General features: G+C 49.8%; 1 protein-coding gene across 6 annotated transcripts; it reads left to right on the top strand.

Annotated features, from left to right (window-relative positions):
- The first annotated feature begins 4,775 nt into the window (after positions 1-4,775).
- On the top strand, positions 4,776-22,101 carry SLC52A3 (solute carrier family 52 member 3). Of its 6 annotated transcripts, XM_061209092.1 has the most exons (6): positions 14,636-14,725; positions 15,216-15,828; positions 17,483-17,988; positions 20,038-20,161; positions 20,669-20,713; positions 21,334-22,101. In XM_061209092.1, the coding sequence occupies exons 2-6, from the start codon at positions 15,262-15,264 to the stop codon at positions 21,343-21,345; spliced, it is 1,254 nt and encodes a 417-aa protein (XP_061065075.1). In that variant the 5' UTR covers positions 14,636-14,725; positions 15,216-15,261; the 3' UTR covers positions 21,346-22,101. The 6 variants fall into 6 exon arrangements, with proteins under 6 accessions (XP_061065074.1, XP_061065078.1, XP_061065075.1 ...); XM_061209091.1 differs by lacking the exon at positions 14,636-14,725 and adding an exon at positions 4,776-4,800 and having other exon boundaries at positions 20,669-22,101; XM_061209095.1 differs by lacking the exon at positions 14,636-14,725 and adding an exon at positions 5,361-5,384 and having other exon boundaries at positions 20,669-22,101.
- The last annotated feature ends 159 nt before the right edge of the window (positions 22,102-22,260 follow it).

Genomic DNA, 22,260 nt, shown 5'->3' with positions numbered 1-22,260 from the left:
AGTGGAAGGGTACCGAGTGGCCCGATTCTGGGTCCCGAAGGATCTGCTAAGAGATTAGATGTGGGGTGTGCGAGAAAAACAGGAGTTGGGAGAGGAGAGAGCAGCTCCATTGCAGAGACCGTGTTCCTTGCTGTATCCCCGGTGCAGGGACAGAGTTAATCTCAATCAATAGTCACGTAAAAGAGAGATAAAGGAAGACAGAGATTCCCAGCCTCAGGTTCCTCTTCAGACCAGGCTGGCTTTTTTCTTTTTCAAGCCTGTCAGCGGCGACCTCTGGTGGCTAATGATTGGAACTGCAAATCCTCAGGTTGAGGGCCATAAGGAAGAGTATGAACCCTGGAACATCCTTGACTGGAAAAAAATCAGAGACCATACCCCAGCCCTCACCCATTTTACAGATGAAGATACTGAGGCCCACCTACGGTTGAGGTCTGATCTCCATCTCACTGGCTGCTCCTTCTGGCCTCCCAGCTGTTGTTTTCCAGAGCTGAGTGGGCATTTCACAAAATCCCCCACAACCTCCCATAGGATGCTGGGAGTCCATCCTTGGCATTCCTACATTCCTAGGAAGCATCATGATGCCTCATCTTGCATACATTCCAAATCCCCAAATTAGCCCACACCTTCCCTACTTAGCTAGATGGGAAATCTCTACCCGATCTGGGCTGGAATTTCCACCATCATTCGCTCCTGGAATCCTGCCCCAGGGCGCCCAGCAGAGGTCTGTCAGCAGGGACCCATTTACCACATACACACCTGAAAGTTGTTCCCATTCAGCCCAGTTTTTCCAACTTGGGTAAGGGGCGTGATCCCCCATCTGCACACCCCATTCAGGTGGCACCACAATTCCCCCCAACTTCAACTCTTGGCGTGCCTTGAGCTGTCATTGTTCTTCACACAGGACAGAGCCAAGGAGAGGAAAGGAGGTCCTAGGTATGCTCTCAGCAGAGCAGAGGAGGCTGTCACCCCCCTTGAGCTGCATGGAAGACTTCTATTGATGCGACACTAGGATGGCATTTGATGTTTCTTTTATTTCTTTTTCTTCATTTTTTTCTTTATTTCAGCAATTTTTAATTTTAGGTTACACAACTAACAGGGTTATAGACTCCTAGAAAAGTAAAATATTTCATTTAAGTCTAAAGTCCTCTTCAATCACTTCCCATTCCACTTCCTACTCCCTGACCCCCTCCACACACACAGTCCCAAAGGTAACCACTGTTGTCAATTTGAAATTCATCTTTCCAGATTTTTTCCTATAGACGTATATGTGGTAAACACACACGCAGCCCTAAAGAATATGTAGCTTTTATTTGTGGAGAATATAATTTTTTTACACAAATGGAATCATCATACTGTATATATTTATCTTGTGAATTTTTTCTCCAGTCTGTTCTGGACTCTTGAGTTCAATTCATGGATATGAGATTGTATTCCCTTTGGTGGGGTCTGCACCATGCTGCGAGCCCTGATCAGGGAGCAAACAAGTCCTGAAACTGGTCTGGAGGCACCCTTGGAAGCCCCTTTCCCTAATCCTCTTCTCCCGCGTCTTCTTTTCCCCTGCTCTCTTTCCTCCTTCCTACCACCTTCCACCTTTTTCTCACCTTGGCACTTAGGCCCCACACAACCCCAGTGAGAAGGTTCTAAGCGTCCAGATGCCCTTTGCAAGGTCCATCTCCCCGGAGTTTGGGGCTTCCTGCACCCCCTGGTGGCTTCTCTGAGTAACGGCAGTGGCGCCTTCAGCCCCTAATCCAATTGCCCATCAACCCATTCAGAAAGCGCTGCACACCTCCGCAACTGCAAGTGAACCTCCGGTGCCTGCCTTGGGGGACCCGCCACGAATCAGCTGATGTCTGCCCTGGAAACTCTCCTGGTGGAATGTGAGCGACCTCCTGACCGGCCAGAAGAGTGTACCTGTTTGAGAGCACCCGGGGCAGCGCTTTGTGGAGGACTCGTGGTCCTGGTGCAGCGTCCTTGGAGAGCAACTGGGTGATCCCTCTCAAGTATGTTGTAGTTCACGGCCAGGGATTGATTCTACAGGTATTTCACACCTGGGCAAAAAGACAGATTGCCACGGTATTTGTTGCAGCGTTGTTCTTGATGGCAAATGACAGGCACCCAGCAATAGGGGCAGGCTAAATTCATCCCTGTTCTTTTAGGTGATGGAACACTGCTAGGTCCTGCCGTTCCCGGCCTGGGACTCCCTCAAAGTGGCTCTACAGGCTCCCTGCACTCTGCAACCTGCCCCCGCTAGGTCCTTCCCCACTCCACCTCACCCTCACCCTGCTCTCTCTTTTTTCTACAGAGCATATCCTCTAACGTACTGAATAATTTCCTTATTCTTTACCATTTACTGTCCATCTTGCTCCACCAGAAAGAATATCAGCTCTCCAAGGACAACAGCTTTGTCTATTTTGTTCAGTTTTATATCCTAAGCTTCTCTCACAGTGCCTGACATACAACTGACACTTAAAAGTTTGTTGAATGAATGAAGCCAATGAATGAAGGTCTCAATGCTGGGAATATAGAAAGATCTCTAAGATATTAAGCCGAAAAATCAAGCTTCAGAATGACGTGGATGATGTGCCCCACTGTATTGCCCCACTGTATAAAGAATGTTTTCCCATAAACCTAAAACTGCTAACAACTTTTAATTAATTAATTAATGTCTATTAATTAAACAACAAAGACTATAAAAATATCTGGAGATGACAAGGAAGGGGGGAACATTTTGGCTGGGGTTCATTCATTCACATATGCAACAAACATTAAATTCCCAGGGTATACTGGTTATAATAGACACAGATGTCAAGAAACGTTTCTTTGGAGGAGGTGGTATTTGAGTTTGGCTTTGAAACATATGTAGGATTGTGGCAGAAAAAGATGGGGCAGAACGGATATTCTAATAGAAGGATCAGTACGGAAATTTTGGTGGCTTAAAAGTACTGTAAACACTTAGAGAATTGTGAGCAGTTCTGGTTGTAAGTAGCAAAGGCTACATATAAGAAAGAGGAAGTGATAAAGTTGTCAAGATTTATTGGTCCCAGCTGAGAAAGGATGTAAATGAGAGGCTTGGGCATTTCTCTTCGTTTGGTGAGCAACGGGGGAGTCTTTGAAGTTTGACAATAAAGACATATATAGAGAGATATATATAGATTTTTTTTTTTTTTTTTTTGCCGCGCCACTGGCATGCGGGATCTTAGTTCCCCAACCAGGGATCGAACACGCACCCCCTGCAGTGGAAGCTCGGAGCCCTAACCACTGGACCGCCAGGGAATTCCCCAAAGATATATTTTTAAGTTAAAAATAAAAATGACATAAGGAGCACCCGTGAGATGGATGTGGGTCACACCTAAGACAGAACTTCCTGAGAGTCGGGAGGGGGCATCACTGGGAAGGAGAGATTTGAGGGGGCAGCAGCCTCACGGCTGCATCCTGGTAGAGGACGAGCAAATTCTTGTGTCCCTACGACCCAAAGTGTTGGGTTCATCACTTCCTGAGCCCCTGCCAGCTGAGAGAGGGGCCCGGTCTCCTCCCCTGGGGTCTGCTTACCTCTCACCCCAAGCATTTGCCAGGGGAGTGATTGCTTATCAAGTAAATGACTGTCTCAGAGAATAAGACAAAAAGCAAGCCAGAATTATTCGTAGACCTCAACACACAGTGAGCCAGGCCCTGTGAGATTCATTTCACACCGTGTGTGCACAAGTTTGAGTCTGGGTTCGAATCCTGACCCGCACTTACCGGCTATAGCACCTTGAGGGAGTCACTTAACCTTTTGAGCCTCGGTTTCCCCATCTACAAAGTAGGGAATAAAAGTAGCACCTGCCTAGGATTATTGACAGATTTAATTGGATATGAACTATTACTATTTGGCAGAGTAGTATTTGTCAGTGGATATCAGAGACTACCTCTGCCAGACTCTTGACTTCTCTGGGCCTCCGGTTCCTCATTCGTAAAATGGGGATAGTAGCTGTATCTCCCCAAAAGCCTGTGGTAGGGCTTCCCTGGTGGCGCAGTGGTTAAGAATCCTCCTGCCAATGCAGGGGACACAGGTTCGAGCCCTGGTCCGGGAAGATCCCACATGCCGCGGAGCAACTAAGCCCACGGGCCACAACTGCTGAGCCTGTGCTCTAGAGCTCGCGAGCCACAACTACTGAGCCCACGTGCCACAACTACTGAAGCCCGCGCGCCTAGAGCCTGTGCTGCACAAGAGAAGTCACCACAATGAGAAGCCCGCGCACCGCAACTATAGAAAGCCCACGTGCAGCAACGAAGACCCAACGCAGCCAAAAACAAATAAATAATAAAAAATAAATTTAAAAAAAAAGCCTGTGGTAGATTAAACGTATTAATGCACGTCAAGCTCAGGGCCTGGCACAGGTCCGCTCAGCACACACTGGCTGTTTTGACTTCTGCTCTACAAGGAGGGAGTTATTATCCCCACTTTCCAAGTGACTTATTTAAGCACCACTATTTGAACCAAGAGTTTCTGCTCCAGGGGGCGCCATTCCTGCACGAAGGGAATTACGGTGGCCCGAAGGTGGGGCCGGAGCCAATGCCTGGGCAGCCCTTTTGTCTTCTGGGGGTTAAAGCGCTGGGTAATGAGCCCTTTATTGTTAAGTTGAATCATCAGGATCCTCTGGATTGGGCTGTTTGGGCTGATTCAGACACACAGTTAGGCTCTCGGTGAGCCCCGCCCACCCTGCCCCCGCCTTTCCCCCTCCTTGGGGCGGGGACAGGTTAATACTAACCGGCTGCCTCTGGCCCCTCCCATGCAGAGCCACTTGGGAACAGGACCAGCAGGTAAGTCAGCCGAGCTGGGCGACTCAGGCCTGTAAGTGCACAGCTGCAAGTACCAGGGGCCAGTCTAGTTTGGGGACAGCAGGTGGCCCATGGCCTTTCCCCTGGCCGTGGGGAAAGGAAATTTCAGCTGCTGGGTTGGAGGCCGAGGGATAGCGGGGAAGAAGGGCCTCCTCCTCCGCTGGCCCGCAGGTCCGGCTGGAGTTGGGGCACCCTGAGCCAGCTGGGTGGACTCCAGACCCTTCCTCCCCGGGCCAAAAGACTGCGCCCCCCCCGTCGACCTCTACCCGGCTGCATCTCCACGCCAATGGGACAGCTGTTCCTACCAGGTGGGGGCCGGAATCTCACCAGCCTGGCACGGAGACCGAGGGTTGGGATGGGCACTGAGGGGAGAGGAACCCAGCCAAGGTCAGCCCCTTGGGAGGCCTGAAGCCCTTCCAGGCCCTGGGGGAGGCAAGGGGGAGAAAGGGAACTCAGTCCCCACTGGCTGGCTGGGCTCCCGTTATCTCCTTGCTTCCTTCCTGGCAGCCAAGCCCTAAAAGCCTGGGCATCCTCAGACCCTTTGGAGACACAAAGACCCAGAGAAGGTGAGCAGCTGGCTTGAGGATGCACAGCCAAGCGAGCACAGGCCTGGTTGACCAGGGGTTGGACAAGGTGCGGGCAAGCACTGCTCCCTCTCTGGGCCTGGTTTCCCCACATCTGTGAGATGGGAACATTGAGATGGGATGAGGCCCAGTGTAACGCCAAGCTTATGGCGAGGAGAGGTGAAGCCCTCTTGATACACGTGGATGTGAGCCACGAGGGTGGTGGCTTACCTGGACCGGGCCTTCAGCACACACAGACTCTCCCCTCTGCTTCTACCTCCTGTTCATCTCAGCCCCTCCTTTTGCCCTGCCTCTGTGCCTCTGTCTTCCTGCCCATTTCTGCTTCTAGCTTTTGGTTCTTTGTGTCCCTCTGTGTCTCAGTCTCTGTCTATATCTCCCCATCTCTTCTTCTAGGTTTTTTGTTTTTGCCCCTCTCTGTCTCCCTGTTCTGTCCACTCAAAGCCATCTTGCTCCTGCCTGGACCACATCCCCACCCCTCTAGTCTTACTAGGAGTCTGGAACCTGGGACAACATTGACTCAGACCCTTGTCTGGGAGCAGTGTGTGGCCAGTGCCCATGCCATCACCTGGCACTGCCCGGGCTGCCGTGGCCGACTTAACCCACATGGTTGAGGCAGGCTCGATCAGGTGGCCCAGCCCTTAGCAAACCAGGTGGCCATCTGGACACTGGGAGAGAGGACAGGGCCGGGCTCATGTGGGAGAGAGCAGCACTCGACAGATAGACACATAAACTGCCGTCCCCAAGCTGATGCCCAGTGATGCTGTAAAGGGAGAAAGCAGAGAGCAGGACAGAGTGCAGGGCTGGAGGCTCGGGCTCTGATGGGCAAGGCTGGACAAGGCCCTTCCTGCCTGGTGAGGGAGGAGATGGCCCAGCCCACACACTGAGGGTGTGCTGGCCCCTCACCCCCTACTCCCTTCACTCCTTTGGGCCTGGGACTCAGCTCTCCATGCAAGAATGTGAAGGAAAGAGACACCTTTGCCTGAGACTGTCCTTCTGGCTTCCCTGTGTGTTTGCCTATCTGTTGTGGGAGCATCTCAAGTGTCTCACTCAAAGCCTTAGGTTTCTGGTCTCCCACAGTCACTGAAGGGGCCCGGGAAACAGATATGTCTTGGAGTCTCTCCCAGGTTCTCCAGGGCCTGAACCCCATTTCTCCCTTTCCCAGCCCAAGTGCTGGGGAGGCTGGAGGTGAGTGGAGAGGGGTCCTGCTCAGCTTGGCCCCTGCAGCAGCTTCCTAACCCCCTCACCCACGGGGCCCTGCTCAGGCTGGTTAAGAGGGCTGGGTCCACACTCAGATATGCCTGGGCTCAAACCTCAGCTCCCAGATGACCAGCTGTGTGACCTCGGGCAAATGACTTTCCCTCTCTGAGCCTCAGTTTCCTCACCTCATAAATGGAGACAATTATAATGCTTGTTCCAGGATTGTTGAGAGGATTTGATGGATAGTGTGTGTGAAGTGCTTAGCGCCAGGCCTGCAAGACAAGCAGCAAGAAATAGCAGCCATTGTTGTAGTTGTTGTTACTGTTATTGTTTTTATCTTTTCTGCCTGGAGAACTGCACCAGCTTCCTAATGGGTTAACAGGTTTCACTCCTGCTTCCACCCTGGCCCCCCATTATTCTCCTCACAACAGCCAGCATGATTCTGTTAAAAATGAAATTAGAGCTGGTCCCACCTCTGTCCGGCAATGGAGATTTTAGCTCAGAGAAAACCCCCAGACTCTTGCCTACAGGGCCCTACATGACCTGCCCATTCCTCCCCACGGGAATTGCTGTAGCCACGCTGGCCTCCTGGCTGTTCTTCCAACACCAATACCTGTTTCTGGCTGGGACAAGACAGGTGAGGCCCCGCCCCAGGGCCTTTGCAATTGCTGCGCCCTCCCCCACCACCACTCTTTCCCCTGACATGGCTCACTCCCAGGCTTCCTTCAAGTTCCCTCTGACAACCCCATTTATGATTGCAGCCACCCTTCCCGATTGCCTGCTCCCCCGGCCAGCTTCTTCCCTCCACAGCCCTATCACTAGCTGACTTGCTCTGTGTTCCTACTTTGCTTAGTGATTGTTTCTTCCCACACTTTCCTGAGAGCAGAGATTGTGTCCAGCACACACCAAGTATCCAATAAATACTGGATAAATGAATGAACAAGAACTGCAAGGTCACTGTAGAAAAAACAGATAACAGAGATGTGCACTTTTAAACAATATCCCCAACACACTCTGAGCCACTCCTTAGATCTCTGAAGAAACGAGGCCTCTGCACAGGCAAGTCCCTCTGCCTAGGACATCCCCCATCCACTGTCATTGATGGCTGTGTCACCGGGGTCCAGGAGCACATGGCAGTAAGCCAAGGCAGGGGAACCATAAAGGAGATGGGTCATGCTGGACCATACACCACTGTGACTTTTTTCCAGATGAAGAAACAGAGACTTGCAGAGCCAAATCAGTTCCCTCGCAGCTGTGGTGGCACCTTCCTAAGGACCCAGAGAAAGCTCTGTGGGCCGTGGGGATTTAGGCTCTCAGTGCATGGGACCCATTGCACATAAATGAAATTCAGGTTCCTTACCTCCCCTGTCTGCCCTCTTCTCCCCATTAAGCCCACTGTTCCAGCCACACTGGCCTAGGCTCATTCCTGCCCCAGGACCTTTGCACAAGCTGTTCCCTCTGCCTATATGTTCTTTGGGGTATTTTTATGATTTTTTTTTTAATTTAAAAAATATTTAAACATTTGATCCAGCTAAAATTGATATTTTTTTTTGGTGGGGGTGGGGGCTGAGTAAGAGATAAGAAAGAGGTCCAGCTTTATTTGTTTTTCCTAAATGACTACCCAATAGAAGTCTTATTTTCTAACTGGTTCTATTCAGGAAAACTACATATTTGTAAATGTGTAACTGGCCACCTTGCTGACCTCATAGTTGAATAGCTGTTCAAGTGATAAAAGGTAACCATCTTCTGCAAATTCGCTTCCTCCCTTTAATTATTTACTTATTCCTTAATAGACATAGGCATATGCCTATCATATCATTTATTGCATATCATATTTATTGGCATATCATTTATTGCCTCTTCTATATTCTTGTTTACTTTTTACCTTCTTCTGCTCTCAAGTCCTGGAACAATGAGTCAAAACCCCACCATTTACTGTGCTTCTGTCCTTTTCTCCCAGCATTTCTGAGGCTTCTGGAGAATGTTATTCAGAATATAGATATTCATTACTGTTTTGACTCGATTATGAATTTGTCTTTATCAATATGAAATGACTCTGGGTCTCAGTTCCTACTTTTGACTTTTGCCATCAAATTCCATATTGAGAGCTACCTCTCCCTCCCTCTCCCCCACCACTCTGCATTCTTCTGGAAGACCTTTGCCCCCACATTTACTCCTAACCTTTTCCTTTTGGTATCTCTTTAAGGTGTGTCTCAACAACTAATTTTGTCTGATTTTGGTTTTTGATCAGATCCTAGTTGTGGCAGGACCTGAGTTTCTGAGTCGGGGCTTTGATAGTAAATGAGATAAATGTACTCATTAGTTTTTGGCTACTATTGTAACCAGAAGTGGGGTCCAGCTGCTCGCAGCTCAAAAGCCAATAAAGAGGCAAGGTTGGTGGAAAGGAAAGTTTGCTTTATTTTGGATGCCAGCAACCGGGGTGGTGGGGGTGGCAGGCAGATGCCTGTCCAAAGGCCGACGTACCCCCCCTCCGCCGCTGCCCCAACAATCAGGGGAAAAGAGCATTTACAGACAGAGGGAGGGGGCTACATGCAGAAACAGCATAGTCAGCTCTGACAGTCATCTTGAAATTGATCATCAGTGGTCTGACCAGTGTCATCCTGATTAAGTACAATTAATCTTTAGTTCCAGGGTTGGTTTGTTTCCATTTCTTGAGGCCAGTTCTCGGAATTGTGGCAGCTTATGTCAGGGCTACGTCCTGATCATCATGCAGTTAACTTCTCCACCTGGTGGGGGTTTCACTATCTATAAGACTGCTCATAGAATATGGCTCAGAATATTATCTATAGCCCTTTGAGAAGGAACTAAAGGTCCTTGACTATGCTTAATGACTAAACTATTATTATTTAGTTTTGTTGGACTGTTTTCCTTTGTTTCTGCATTTTCTCACTTCTCTAATTAAACTTATTCTTTGGCTAAAGTTTTTCCACAGACAAAAGGCAGGCTGAGGACCTGGGGGGCAAGGACCGTAGGGTCCTGCTCCATTTCACTATCACCGGTCAATATACATCCTTGAACATATATCTCCGTACACTTAGCCAGTGCTTTGCTATTTACAAAATAAGAGTGGCTTAAGCAAGATAGAAACTTATTTATACCTTAACAGCATTAAACAAGCAAAATGGTCCAACGGTAGACAGAACAGGGCTGGTGTGGCAGTTCTGGGCCACAAAGTCCTGAGGGGGTCTAGTCTCCATCTAGACCCCATGTCATCTCCCATTGTGCAAAATGGCTGCTGGCGTTCTGGCTATCACATCTGAATTCTAGACAGCAGGATAAGGAAGAACAGAAGGACACACTCCCTTTAAGGAGACTTGCCAAGTCGCTTCCAACTTCATTGGCCTGGTCTTGATTGGATGGTCATGTCCAGCTACAAGGGAAGCTGGGAAATGTAGTCCTTTAGCTCAGTGGCCATTTGCCCAACCAAAAATCTGGTCTCAGTAATAACTAAGGAAGAAGGAAGAGTGGCCAGTGGGAAGCAGCTAGTAGCCTCAGCCTTGGAATATCATACAATGCTCTACCTTTTCTTTCCTTCTGTATTGTTTCACCAATCCTAGGCAGAACTCTACCTTAACTGATGTGGGTCAGCTTTTTTTCAGTGGGATTCTGCCTGCTTTATACCAGATCCTGGTCTCAGGTGGGAGTGGGCAGGCAGCGCCTATTTCTGGGTCTACTTGGACAGTACTTTGGGCAGCCGAGAAGCTGCAATGAATTGCTGGCTTTTGAAAAAGGTCCTCTCCCTCTTCCACTCCACTGATCCTCCAGGGCCAGACAGCCCCTGTTTTGCAGCCATTGAGTTACCTGCCTTGGCCAAGGCAGGGTGGTGTATTGCCGGAAGCCTGCTTTCAGTTTCAAGGTTCGTTGGATTCGCTGGCAAAATAACCACTCGTCCCACACAACTGAACAGATTTAATTAATTTCTTTAATAGAAGATTATTTAACATAATTTCAATATACAGTCATTAGAAGGGGATGAATAAAAGTATTAGAGAGATATAACCAAGTATACATCACCAGATTGGGCCGACACTTTCATCCAGATTCAAACAGCAGCTGGGAAGTCCCGAGTAACAGCAATCTGAAGTCCCAGTTGGGAAGGGTCCCGGGCAGTGCGTCCACCCCACGGGTGAGACTTCAAATTGTAGTTCTGGGGGCTTCCGTTTATAATTCCAGGCCGCAAACTGATATCATCTGTTTGCGCGCAAAAATGCAGCTCTGGTTCAATTGTAACAATGCTGTTGATTTCACCATGTGAGTCACAAGATTTTCCAGACCGCAGGGGACTGACCAGGTCCCCAGGGCTCAAGAAATTCCAAGACCCACTCCCTTTCTTATGGTAAGTGCTGCTTGACTAGTTAGTAACAATTGTGAAGTGTGTAAGCAGGCACGCAGTGCAGTCCAGGCAGGGTCACAAGTCAGTCAGAGGCCTACTTCTGCCTCTGAAGCCTGAACAAGACTACTTTACTTGTTTTCCCAGCAGGTGGGAAACCCTGCCTTTCCATCCAGTCCCAGCCACTGCACCCTCCCCTCTACCTGCAACTCTGCCTGCTTTGGCCCATGATGCATCTGGGTCCTGCAGCCCACACACCTCTTCCTTACACTTTTCTCTGGGCATAGCCCCTGTGGCTTTTCTGCTTGCATCCCTCACAGCACTGGGCACAAAGTAGGTGCCTGATAATCCCTGGTTGATTGTTTAGGGGGAAGTGATGACAAAATTTTGCCATCAGGAATTATGTGTGTTGTGGTATCTAGACGTGTGTTCAGGAAAATTGTGTGTTCTTAAATGCAACTGACATGTTTGCTGAAATCGTAATCATGATCGTTCACGTTTATTGAGCACTTACTATGTGTCAGGCATCATGCTAGCATTTTGCAAGTTCATGGTCCTAACAATTCTGATGTTGGTACTGGGACCCTCCCATTTTGCACAAGAGGAATCAGATAGCAGAGGTTAAGTTGTTTGCGCAGGGTTGAAGCTGCAGTTTGAGCCCAGGCGTCTGCCTCCAGGTGGCTGGAGTCAGTGCCCGGAGTCCAGGACTGAGAGGCCCAAGGTTGGATCCCAGCCCCCACTTTGCCCCCAACTAGTTGGGGAGCCTGGGCAAGCCACATCTTGCTCTCAGAAATAAGGGCTAGGCTTGATCAGGGGTTGCAGTGTCTACCGGGCCTGGAGGGGCCCAGGCAGGTGCCCTAAGTTACAGAGGGCCAAGGGTGATTGTTGCCATGTTGGGCACGTTGTCCTGGTGTGGTCTTCCAGAATATTCCCGAGAAGCCAGAAATCCTGAGTTTTGTATGCCGCCTCCTTCCTGACTTGTGGATTTCAGTAACTAATTATTTACAACATGCCACACATCAAAATAATACATCTGCTGCTCGCCTGCGGCCAGTGAGTTACCAGTTTACAAATCCGGAGCTAGGTCATCTGTAAAGGCTCTTCTGCGGTCAAAATGCCAGATTCCAAAGCAGCCCCTGCCCTCCAGGGGCTTCAGTCTCCCCGGGAAATGTACCAGCATACACCCACACCAGGAAAACCCTAAATGGCGGGTCCCGGGTCCCAGGGCTGGGCAGCCAGAGGAGGTTTCCTGGGGTGTGGGGTCCTGCAGAAATCTGGGATATGGACGGGAGAGGGATGGTGCCCCAGGCAAGGAGCACTGCACAGGCAAAGGCAGAATATTGCCCTCTCTCCATGGGTCCTCTGGGCATGCCCACAACCAGGCCTGGCCTGAGCTGTTAGTGGGCCAGCTTCGCAGGTGAGGAAACGGAGCTTAGTGACTCACCTAAGGCTCCCAGACAGGAGGTGGTGACGTGGGACTGAAAGCAGGTGGGGCTGCATTCTGCATTCTGCCTCCCAGAGAGGAAGAGGTGGCAGCCCGAGGATTGGGCTCCCTCCAAGGAGGAAGGAGGAAAGGAGTCTGGAACTGGAGAGTCAGTTCTGTATGTGGGAACCTGGAGAGGAGCTTCCTGGGTGGGGCGTAGCCACAGGGCTGCCCCTGCGGGTTCTAGAAGAGAGACAAGGAGTTAAAGGCTGACCATGTGAATTGAGCAGAACCGAGATTAGCGTCTTGAGGAGAGGTAGGCGGAGCCAAGTGCTGCAGGGGACCCGCTCCAAATCCCATCACCAGCCTCAGGAGAGCCCCTACACCCCTGCAGACCCTACCCCTTTTCCCATCGGTAAAAGGAGGTAATGGCCCAATCAACATCTCTTTCCAAAATGGTGCATGTGCCACCAGTATTTCAGGTGGTACCTCATGGGGAACTTTTTTCCTTTATTAATTTTAATAGTCATATGTTAATTTTCATGCAAATTAGAAAAAAAATAACTGTCACCAAACCTGGCATTGCACCATACATAGCAATAACAGCTAACCCTTAGTGAGCGTTTTCTGTGCGGCAGGCACTGAGAGAACACATACTCATTAGCACATTGCATCTCATTACAAACCATGAGGTTGATACTATCACTGCCCTCTATTTACAGAGGGGGGAAATGAGGCAGAGAGGCAAACTCAGTTGTCCAAATCATCCAGTTAGTTAAGAGGCAGAGCTGTGTTCAAGTCCAGGCAGCTGGCTCCAGAGTCTCACTCAAAGCTGTAAACAAAGAATGTTGTCTGACATTCCAGCTCTACAAGGATCTAGTTGCAACCCACAGAAGTTGACCACTGACAGGGCTCCCTGGGGGGAATTCAGGATGGAAAAACAGCATGAAGCATTCTGTTTTGGATATACAGCCCCTAGACAGTTAAGATGCATATCTAAGGAAGAATTTCAATGACCCAGAAATCTTGCATCTTCCCTTACATAGAAAAACACTAAAATCATTAACTTGAGCTATCTGGGTTTGTGTGTGTTTATGTGTGTGTGATTAGCAGTAATCTTTTACCAAGATGTATGCATGACTACATGTATTTCCCAGCCAAGAAATTCCTACATATCCTGGCTCCTCCCCTACCTCTCCGGAGCAGTTCCTCAGAGGCTATAGTCCTCAGTAAAACCCCTGAATAAAAACTGAAACTCACTGCCCTTATGTTGTGCGGTGCTGATTTTTTTTTTTCAGTTGACAAAGCCTCTCCAATATTTTTCCTTAGACTGAGGGTAACTGCACAGGTGGTATGACACAGGTAACTGGGAAGGTGGTAAACAGATCACAGAATGGTTCCAGGGGGGCTACAGTCAGGCGGTCTCCCAGGGCCTGTCCAGAGAGGGAGCTCTATAATTTGAGGAGAAAAACTCCAGACTGCAATTTTATATCAGATAACCTTATTTTTGTAACAGATAGTATGTTTTTTTAAATGTTGTTTTGACAATGATCCTGACTTTTTTAAATATTTATTTTATTTTTTTGTTTTGGCTGCATCGGGTCTTCATCGTGGGATGCGGCTTCTTCGTTGCAGCATGCGGGATCTTTTTGTTGCAGCGCGCAGCCTCTTCGTTGCAGCATGTGGGCTTCTCTCTAGTTGTGGCGTGCGGGTTTTCTCTCTCTAGTTGAGGTGTGCGGGCTCAGTAGTTGCAGCGCGTGAGCTTAGTTGCCCCACGGCATGTGGGATCTTAGTTCCCCAACCAGGGATCGAACCCACATCCCCTGCGTTGGAAGGTGGATTCTTTACCACTGGACCACCAGGGAAGTCCCCAGATAGTATGTTTACATGGTTCACAAATCAAAATTTTATAAAAAGATCTATACTGAGGTGCTGCAAACATCCCAGCGGTTTCTGTGTGTCCTTCAAAGGCTGCTTTGTGCAAATACAAGCAAAGAGAACATATTCTTCCTCCTTTTCTCCTGTCTACCTACCTTGATGTTGTTCACTTATCAGCTCGGCCTCGAGGCCTGTCGTTATCCTATCAGCCAGTGAGCTCTCCTGCATCCCTCTCCTTGTAACAGGTGTGTGCTATTCCAAGAGGCAGCCATCCCTTCCACTAGCCCCTCTTCTGTGGGTAAAAGGGAGGTTGTCTCCCATATTTTGCTATTACCAACAAGGCCGCAAGAAATAATAACCTCGTACATACATCATTTTGTCCAGGGCAGGTAAACATTGGCTTTGGGACAATCTCACAGTGCGAAATGGCACCTTGGAGTCATTGTTAATTGACATTTCCCATGGTGAATGAAGGTAATCTTTTCATATGTCTAAGACTTATTTGTACTTTTTCCTCTGAACTGTTCATATCCTTTGTCTACTTCTCTATTGGGTCTTTTTGTTCTTAATCTGTAAAACTCTTTATACATTAGGAAGATAAATCTTCTGTCTGTGATTTACATTGCAGTATTTTCACCCAGGATGTCATCTGTCTTTTGATCTTGTTGTTGGTATTTTTTGGCATTTTTTGCAGAGGCTGTTTTGTTTGTTTGTTTGCTTGCTTTTGTGTGTTCTAATATTTATGCAGTTGAATGTATCAAATTTTTCTTTTGTAGTCTCTGGATTTACAAGTCATGATTAGGAAAGCCTTCCCCACTGGAAGCTTACTTATAAAGGAATTTGTCCATGTGTTCTGCTAATAAAAAGCCACCTTGTTCATGGGGAGGGCCCAGAAGCACAGTCTTTTGCTAGATGGTGAACCTGACATTGCTCACCTAGTATTTTTCTCCATCAAACACTGCAGGCTGATCTGTGGAGGCAGCAGCCTCCGGCCCAGGGCAGACATCACCATGGCCTTCCTGATACACCTGCTGGTCTGTACCTTCGGGATGGGCTCCTGGGTGGCCATCAACGGGCTCTGGGTAGAGCTGCCCCTGCTGGTAACGGAGCTGCCCGAGGGCTGGTACCTGCCCTCCTACCTCACAGTAATCATCCAGCTGGCCAACATCGGCCCCCTGCTGGTCACCCTACTCCATCACTTCCAACCCGGCTGCCTTTCTGAGGTGCCTATCATCTTCACTGTGCTGGGGGTGGGCACCATCGCCTGCACCCTCTTCGCCTTCCTCTGGAACGTCACCTCCTGGGTGCTAGGCAGCCACCACAGCATCGCCTTCCTGGTCCTCACCTTCTTCCTGGCCCTGGTGGACTGCACCTCCTCCGTCACCTTCCTGCCCTTCATGAGCAGGCTGCCCACCCACTACCTCACCACCTTCTTTGTGGGTGAAGGACTCAGCGGCCTCCTGCCTGCTCTGGTGGCTCTTGCCCAGGGCTCGGGTCTCACCACCTGTGTCAACATCACTGAGACATCAGACACCACCCCGATCCCTGAGACCACCAGGAACATGGACAGCCCACAGGTACCTGGCATTACCCAGAGCTGTTGCAGCTCTGTTCTTGGTCATAAGCAAGATCATACGGAGGGCTGGTGTTTCCCAGATGTTGGGTAGACCAGTGTTCTTGACCTGGCAGCACTTTAGATCACCTGGGGGAGCTGCTGAGACATACCAGGGGGCACCCCCCTCACCCCCATCTCTGAAATCCTTGGGGTCAGATGTGTTTTAGAATCTGGAGTTTCAGATTTTGGAACACACTTACCCCAAGTCTGGGACAGGGCCTGTGACTCAGCAGTGCAGCACAGTGACCCCCGCTGCCCACAGCCCGGGGCATTCATGCCCAGTAGGCAGATGAAGGCTGTAAACAGACTCATATCCAGCTCAAGTGTTGCTGTCAACTGAGTCACAGAAAAATTCTGGCTTTTAGAGCTTTCTGGATTTCAGAATTGCAGATAAGGGATTGTAAACTTGTATGTATTAAAAATTCCCCAGGTGTCGCTAATGTACAGCCAGGGCTGAGAACCATAGACTTTAGACATTGCTTCAATACCTCATGTTGTTACAACATCAAACTTCCTCACTGGGTATTGGACAATATATACATCTAACACTATCCAAACCACCGCAGTACAGCCGTGGTTGCAAACCAGTGGCCTGGGCCACCATAGCCTGAAAGCATTTTTCTTTTTCGAGAGTTTGAATTAGTTGATAACATTTAAATTTTTTGAAATTTCACACACATAAATCTAGATGCATGATATCTCTTGGAAAAAAGTAGCCACAGGGCACCTTTGGGTGGGGATGCTTTCCCGTCTCCAGCCAGCCCCTCCTCTGAACATGTATATTTGTGGTTACCAGCCCTGGAGGGCAGTAAGGGGGGAAAGCTGTAGCTTCCGGGTCAGAAAGAACCAAGTGCACTGGCTTCGCCACATACTCCCCGGAACCCTCAGGTAAGACAAACCGTCCTGACACCTCTGTGCCCTCTAAAACCAGGGATAATGGACCCCACTGCACGGGGCCATCAGGAGGCGCACACGAGCTGCTACATGCACACTGCTGCTGCCCAGTGAGCAATCAGTCAGTGTGAGCATTTATTATCCATCACTTACTTATTAATAATAATGCCTAATATTATTGTATACAGGCAGACCTTGGAGATAATTGAGGGTTTGGTTCCAGATCACTGCAATAAAGCAATATTGCAATAAAGAGAGTCACACAAACTTTTTTTGGTTTCCCAGTGCATATAAAAGTTATGTTTACACTATATGTAGTCTATTAAGTGTACAATAGCATTATGTCTAAAACAACAATGTACATACCTTAATTAAAAAATACTTTATTGCTAAAAAATGCTAACCATCATCTGAGCCTTCAGCAGGTCATAATCTTTTTGTTAGTGGAGGGTTTGAAATATTTCGAGAATTACCAAAATGTGACCCAGAGATACAAAGTGAACAAATGCTGTTGGGAAAATGGCACCAGTAGACTTGCTCGATGTAGGGTTGCCACAAAACTTCAGTTTGTATACACACACAAAAAATGCAATATCTGCGAAGTGTAACAAAGTGAAGCACAATAAAGCAAGGTGTGCCTGTATTGTCATCATTAATTGTGTTGTTACCTGTACCCTGACATCACCCAGGGATCCGACTGACCCTTGTTTTGTCTTTCCCAGGGAGCTAGCAGCACTTTGGTGTCTGAGCTCGCTAGGACGGCACCCTCCGTGGTCCATCTGGAAAGCCACTACCTCCCCGCCAACTTCTCGCCTTTGGTCTTCTTCCTCCTGCTCTCCTTCATGATGGCCTGCTGCCTCATTGCTTTCTTTTTCCTCCAGCGTCAACCCAGGCGCTGGGAAGCTTCCATAGAAGACCTCCTCACCTCTCAGGTCACCCTCCACTCCATCCGGCCGCAGGAAGGGAAGGACCTGGGTCCCCCAGGCCCAGAGGACAGCGGCAAGGGCCAGGAGCCTCTGGAGGAGAAGACAGCTCCCCGGCACCTGGCCCACCTGACCTTCATCTACATCCTGGTGGCCTTTGTGAACGCGCTCACCAACGGCGTGCTACCCTCCGTGCAGACCTACTCCTGCCTGTCCTATGGGCCTGTGGCCTACCACCTGTCCGCCACCCTCAGCTCCATGGCCAACCCTCTCGCCTGCTTCCTCTCCATGTTTCTGCCTAACAGGTCTACCCCCACCTGGCCCTGGAGAACTCTGGTTGGGGGCACACTTCATGTCAGAACCCAGAATCCCACACCCACCTATCAGGCTGGATGTGTAGTGGTTAAGAATATGGTTTCTGGGGCTCAACTGCCTGGGTTCAAATCCCGGCTCTGCCACTTACTAGCTTTGTGATACTGGACAAGTCACTCCACCTCTCTGTGCCTCAGGAATCTAAAAAATGGGGATAATAATAGATCTTCTTCCTAGGTTGCTGGGAGCATAAGATGAGCTAATTTCGTAAAGCCTTTAGAGCAGTGGCTCATGTCAGGTCCACTGTCACCGCCATTGGCCCATGTGGAGGAGCAAGCAGGAATTGAGGTTCCCATTTACAAATGGAAACCCTGAGGCTTGGAGAAAGGGTCTGCCGTGGTCTAATTCCCAGGATTTCAGCCCTGCCCTCCTGCCTCCGGCCCATGTCAGCTCCCTTATAGCTGCAGTTCTAGAAGAATGGCTGGGCAAATTGATAAAATGCAGATTGAGCCAGCCTAGATTTCAATTTTTTTTAATATAAATATTTATTTATTTATGGCTGTGTTGGGTCTTCGTTGCTGTGCGCGGGCTTTCTCTAGTTGCGGCGAAGCGGGGGCTGCTCTTCGTTGCGGTGCGCGGGCTTCTCATTGCAGTGGCTTCTCTTGTTGCGGAGCACGGGCTCTAGGCGCGCGGGCATCAGTAGTTGCAGCACACGGGCTCAGCAGTTGTGGCTCACGGGCTCTAGAGCACAGGCTCACTAGTTGTGGCGCACGTGCTTAGTTGCTCCGCGGCATGTGGGATCTTCCCGGACCAGGGCTCGAACCCGTATCCCCTGCATTGGCAGGCAGATTCTTAACCACTGTGCCATCAGGGAAGTCCCAATTTCAAATTTTAATAAGCAACCTAAGTGGTTCTGATGTAGGGACTTCGGATCCACACAGGAGAAACACCCACCTTGGGGTCATGAAACTTTAGGTCTCCCTGCCTCCCATGTGCTCCTCTGCCCTGCCTGGCCACACAGCCTCTCAGCCCTGCCCACCCCTCACCCCCCCAGCCTGGGAAGGAGGAGTAATGAAGACAGGAGAGCTGGACAGAAGATGTCACTTTGCCAGAAAGCTGATTTTTCTCCCTTGAGGTTTAAAAACTGGAGGGAAGCTGGAGAATTCTGAGGGAGCAGGACCAGAGGCCACAGACCTGTGGATGCTGAGACGCCCAGAATGTTAGAAATACAGAGTCTGAGAGTCCCAGAATTCAAGAATCTTGGAGCAGAACGAGTCCTTAGAGGCAGGGCAGCCCCTCCACTCTCACCTAGGGGTGCATACCTGTCAGTGTTCCGAGGAATGTGGCCAGGGAGACCCCAGGGAAAAGGCCTCAAATGAAGGATGGTGTCCTCAGTGGTCAGACCGAGGGCCTACGTGGAAGGCCACCAGTGTAGTGCATCTAAGCCAGCCACCAGGACCCCCAGATCATGCAAACCTCACGTTGTAGACAAGGTAGCTGAGGCTGGAGGGAGAAGGGTCACCCAAGGTCGCACAGCGCACCCTGCAGTGCCAGTGCCATGATCCAAGCCTCCCGCTCATCAGCGCGGCTTCCTGGCTGGGCTGGGGAATATCGCAGGAGGAAATGGCAGCAGATGGTACCAGGTGGGCCCACAGCCAGGGCCAGGCCCTGCACAGTCTGCTCCCCAGCCCCACAAGACTCATTGCGCAGGTGAGGAAACTGAGGCTTAGGGACCAGTCCTGCAGGTGGAACTGGGATTTGAACCAGGCTCATGTAGCACTAGAGTCTGTTCTGTTTTTCCTGCTGGGATGCTGGGCCCTGCTGTTAACGCTCAGGATGACTTAGGCCAGCCTTGACCCCAGGAACCTCGCTGACCCACTTGAACTGGGTAGCCTGGAAGTTTCCACATGGGTCTAACCTCTAAGCCTGGAGACGCTGACCACTCCATGTGGCCCCCTGGGGCTGGGGCAGGGTGGGGGAGTAGGGGCAGAGGTCAGGCTACTCACCTCCTCCATTCACCCCCCTCCCCCGCTCTGTCCTAGGTCTCTGCCATTCCTGGGGGTCCTTACAGCGCTCGGGACCGGCTTTGGGGCCTACAACATGGCCATGGCCATGATGAGCCCCTGCCCCCTCATGCAGGGCCACTGGGGTGGAGAAGTCCTCATCGTAAGTATCTGGCCTGTGGAGCTGTCCGCCTCCCACCCCCCAGCTAGCCAAGGCCTGGGAGGTCGAGAGTATAGCCCCTTCTATTGACCAAAGTCTTTGTGGTTACTCACTCAGGAAGCCCAAGGTTGGGGGGAGGGGGAGGGATGCTTCTCATTTGGGAATAGAGGCTTAAGAAGGTGAGCTGGCTGGTCCAAGGTGACAGTCCAGCTTCTCCCCTGAATGCCACACTCTTTCCACTATGTGTATGTCAGCGTGGCCTTCTCTTAGTTGCCCTTGACTTGATCATGAGACAGAAAAGCTATTGGGCTCTCCTTTGTCCTTGGGGAGGTCAACTCAGGGGGCCCCATTAGTCCAGCAGAGTCACCCCCAAAAGGCTCTCCTTGAACTTAGAGGTTATTCCATGGGGTCCCCTTAGCCCTGTTAGGTCACCCTAGAAGCGCCCTTCGCCCCTGGGGCTCGCCCCAAAGTTACCTTCACTGCTGAGTCTCTCCCAACCAATCCCCGCAGGTGGCTTCGTGGGTGCTGTTCATTGGCTGTCTGAGCTATGTCAAGGTGATGCTGGGCGTGATCCTGCGTGACCGTAGCCGCAGCGCCCTCTTGTGGTGCGGGGCGGCGGTGCAGCTGGGCTCGCTCCTCGGAGCGCTTATCATGTTCCCACTGGTCAACGTGTTGAGGCTCTTCTCATCCGCTGACTTCTGCAGCCTGCAGTGCTCCACCTAGGCCAACTGAAGTGGCGTGGTCCATCATAAGGCCCCGCCCCCATTACTAATACCCGGAAACTGGGACCCCTCGAGGCAAGGCATGTGCCCAAGGTCACAGAGTTAGTGGTAGGGAGCTGGGAGGCAGAGCTTTTAACTGATCTGCAGCACCCAGCTGGAGGATGTTAGAAGCGGAACAGCTGGGAGGTTGAGCTGCCCATTATAAGCTATGTGACCTTGGGGAAGTCACTTGATTGCTCTATCCCTCTGTTTCTTCATCCATAAAATGGTGATTATAATAAATAGCACCTACTTCATAGGTTTGGCACAGGGATAAAATGCAGAAGCACCCAGCACATCCTGATCTGACGCCCAACAGTAATAACAGGAGTGACAATCTACAAAGCCTAGAAGTGGCCAGAGGCGTTGAGAGATGACCCCTTCTCCATATCCTTTTTCCCCCTATCGTTTCAGAGAAGCTTCTAGAAGACAGATGGCTAACGGTAGAATCTCAGGCACCTTGGCTTCCCAATTCCCAGTATGGAGGAACATTGCACCCCATGCACCCCTTCCTGTCACTCCTGCTGACCCAGTAAGGCCCACTCCTCGGAGATTAAGTGACCTCCTAAGAGGCAGAGAGAGGATTGGGGCGGAGGGGCCACAGCAAGACTCTGAACGTGAGTCCCCCCACCCCATTCACCGGCCGACACTGAACTGGGAGGCAGTCCTCTGAACTGGGGGGAGGAGGAGAGTGGGGAAGAGTATGTTAGCTACCTGATAGTTTTTTGGTTTTACTTTTTGTTTTTCTTTTTTTAAATAAAGACATTCCCTGCTTTTACACTAAGGTCAGCCTTCCAAGAAAAAGTCCAGCATGAACATTAAAAAAAAAGTTTCAATATAATCAGCTTTTAGTTGGTTCTAAAGTCAAGGCCGAGCTCAGAAATAAACAGAATCAAGGGCTTAGAGAATGTCTGGTCCTGGGACTTCTTTTCTTTAGAGGTTTGTTTTGTTTGCTTGCCACCACCCTTGCTTTTTAATTTTGAATAGATAATATAGTCACATGTTTCAAAAATCAGAAAATATAAAATGATGTTCAGCAAAAAAATTCCATCCCTGTCCACTCCCCCCTCTGCCCAGTTCCCCTTAACACATACATGAGCACTTTTATTTGTTCCCTGTTTACTCTTCCAGAGATTATGCAAATGTAAGCAAATCCAAATATAGAGCCTTTTTACATAAAAAGTAGTAAACTGCTGTGTACTTTGCACTTTCAAGCAACAGTGAAAATGCGGAGAGCCGTCTTCTTCTTTGTCGTGACTGCATAGTATTCCACTGTGTGGAGGTGCCAGATTTGTTCAACCAGCCCTCTGTAGAAAGACATTTGAAGGTGTTGGAGACAAA

Source organism: Eubalaena glacialis, chromosome 13, assembly GCF_028564815.1.
Source record: "Eubalaena glacialis isolate mEubGla1 chromosome 13, mEubGla1.1.hap2.+ XY, whole genome shotgun sequence".
NCBI lineage: Eukaryota > Metazoa > Chordata > Mammalia > Artiodactyla > Balaenidae > Eubalaena > Eubalaena glacialis.
The sequence above is the reverse complement of the archived record's forward strand: the minus strand, read 5'-3'. Positions and strand labels throughout refer to the sequence as shown.

Bases quoted from the DNA above. Each gene is read 5' to 3' on its own strand.
- SLC52A3 (XM_061209091.1), top strand. From the start codon at position 15,262: ATGGCCTTCCTGATACACCTGCTGGTCTGTACCTTCGGGATGGGCTCC. The intron at 17,989-20,037 runs GTCTACCCCCAC...GCTCTGTCCTAG, and splicing joins TCCATGTTTCTGCCTAACAG to GTCTCTGCCATTCCTGGGGG. The intron at 20,162-20,668 runs GTAAGTATCTGG...CAATCCCCGCAG, and splicing joins GGGGTGGAGAAGTCCTCATC to GTGGCTTCGTGGGTGCTGTT.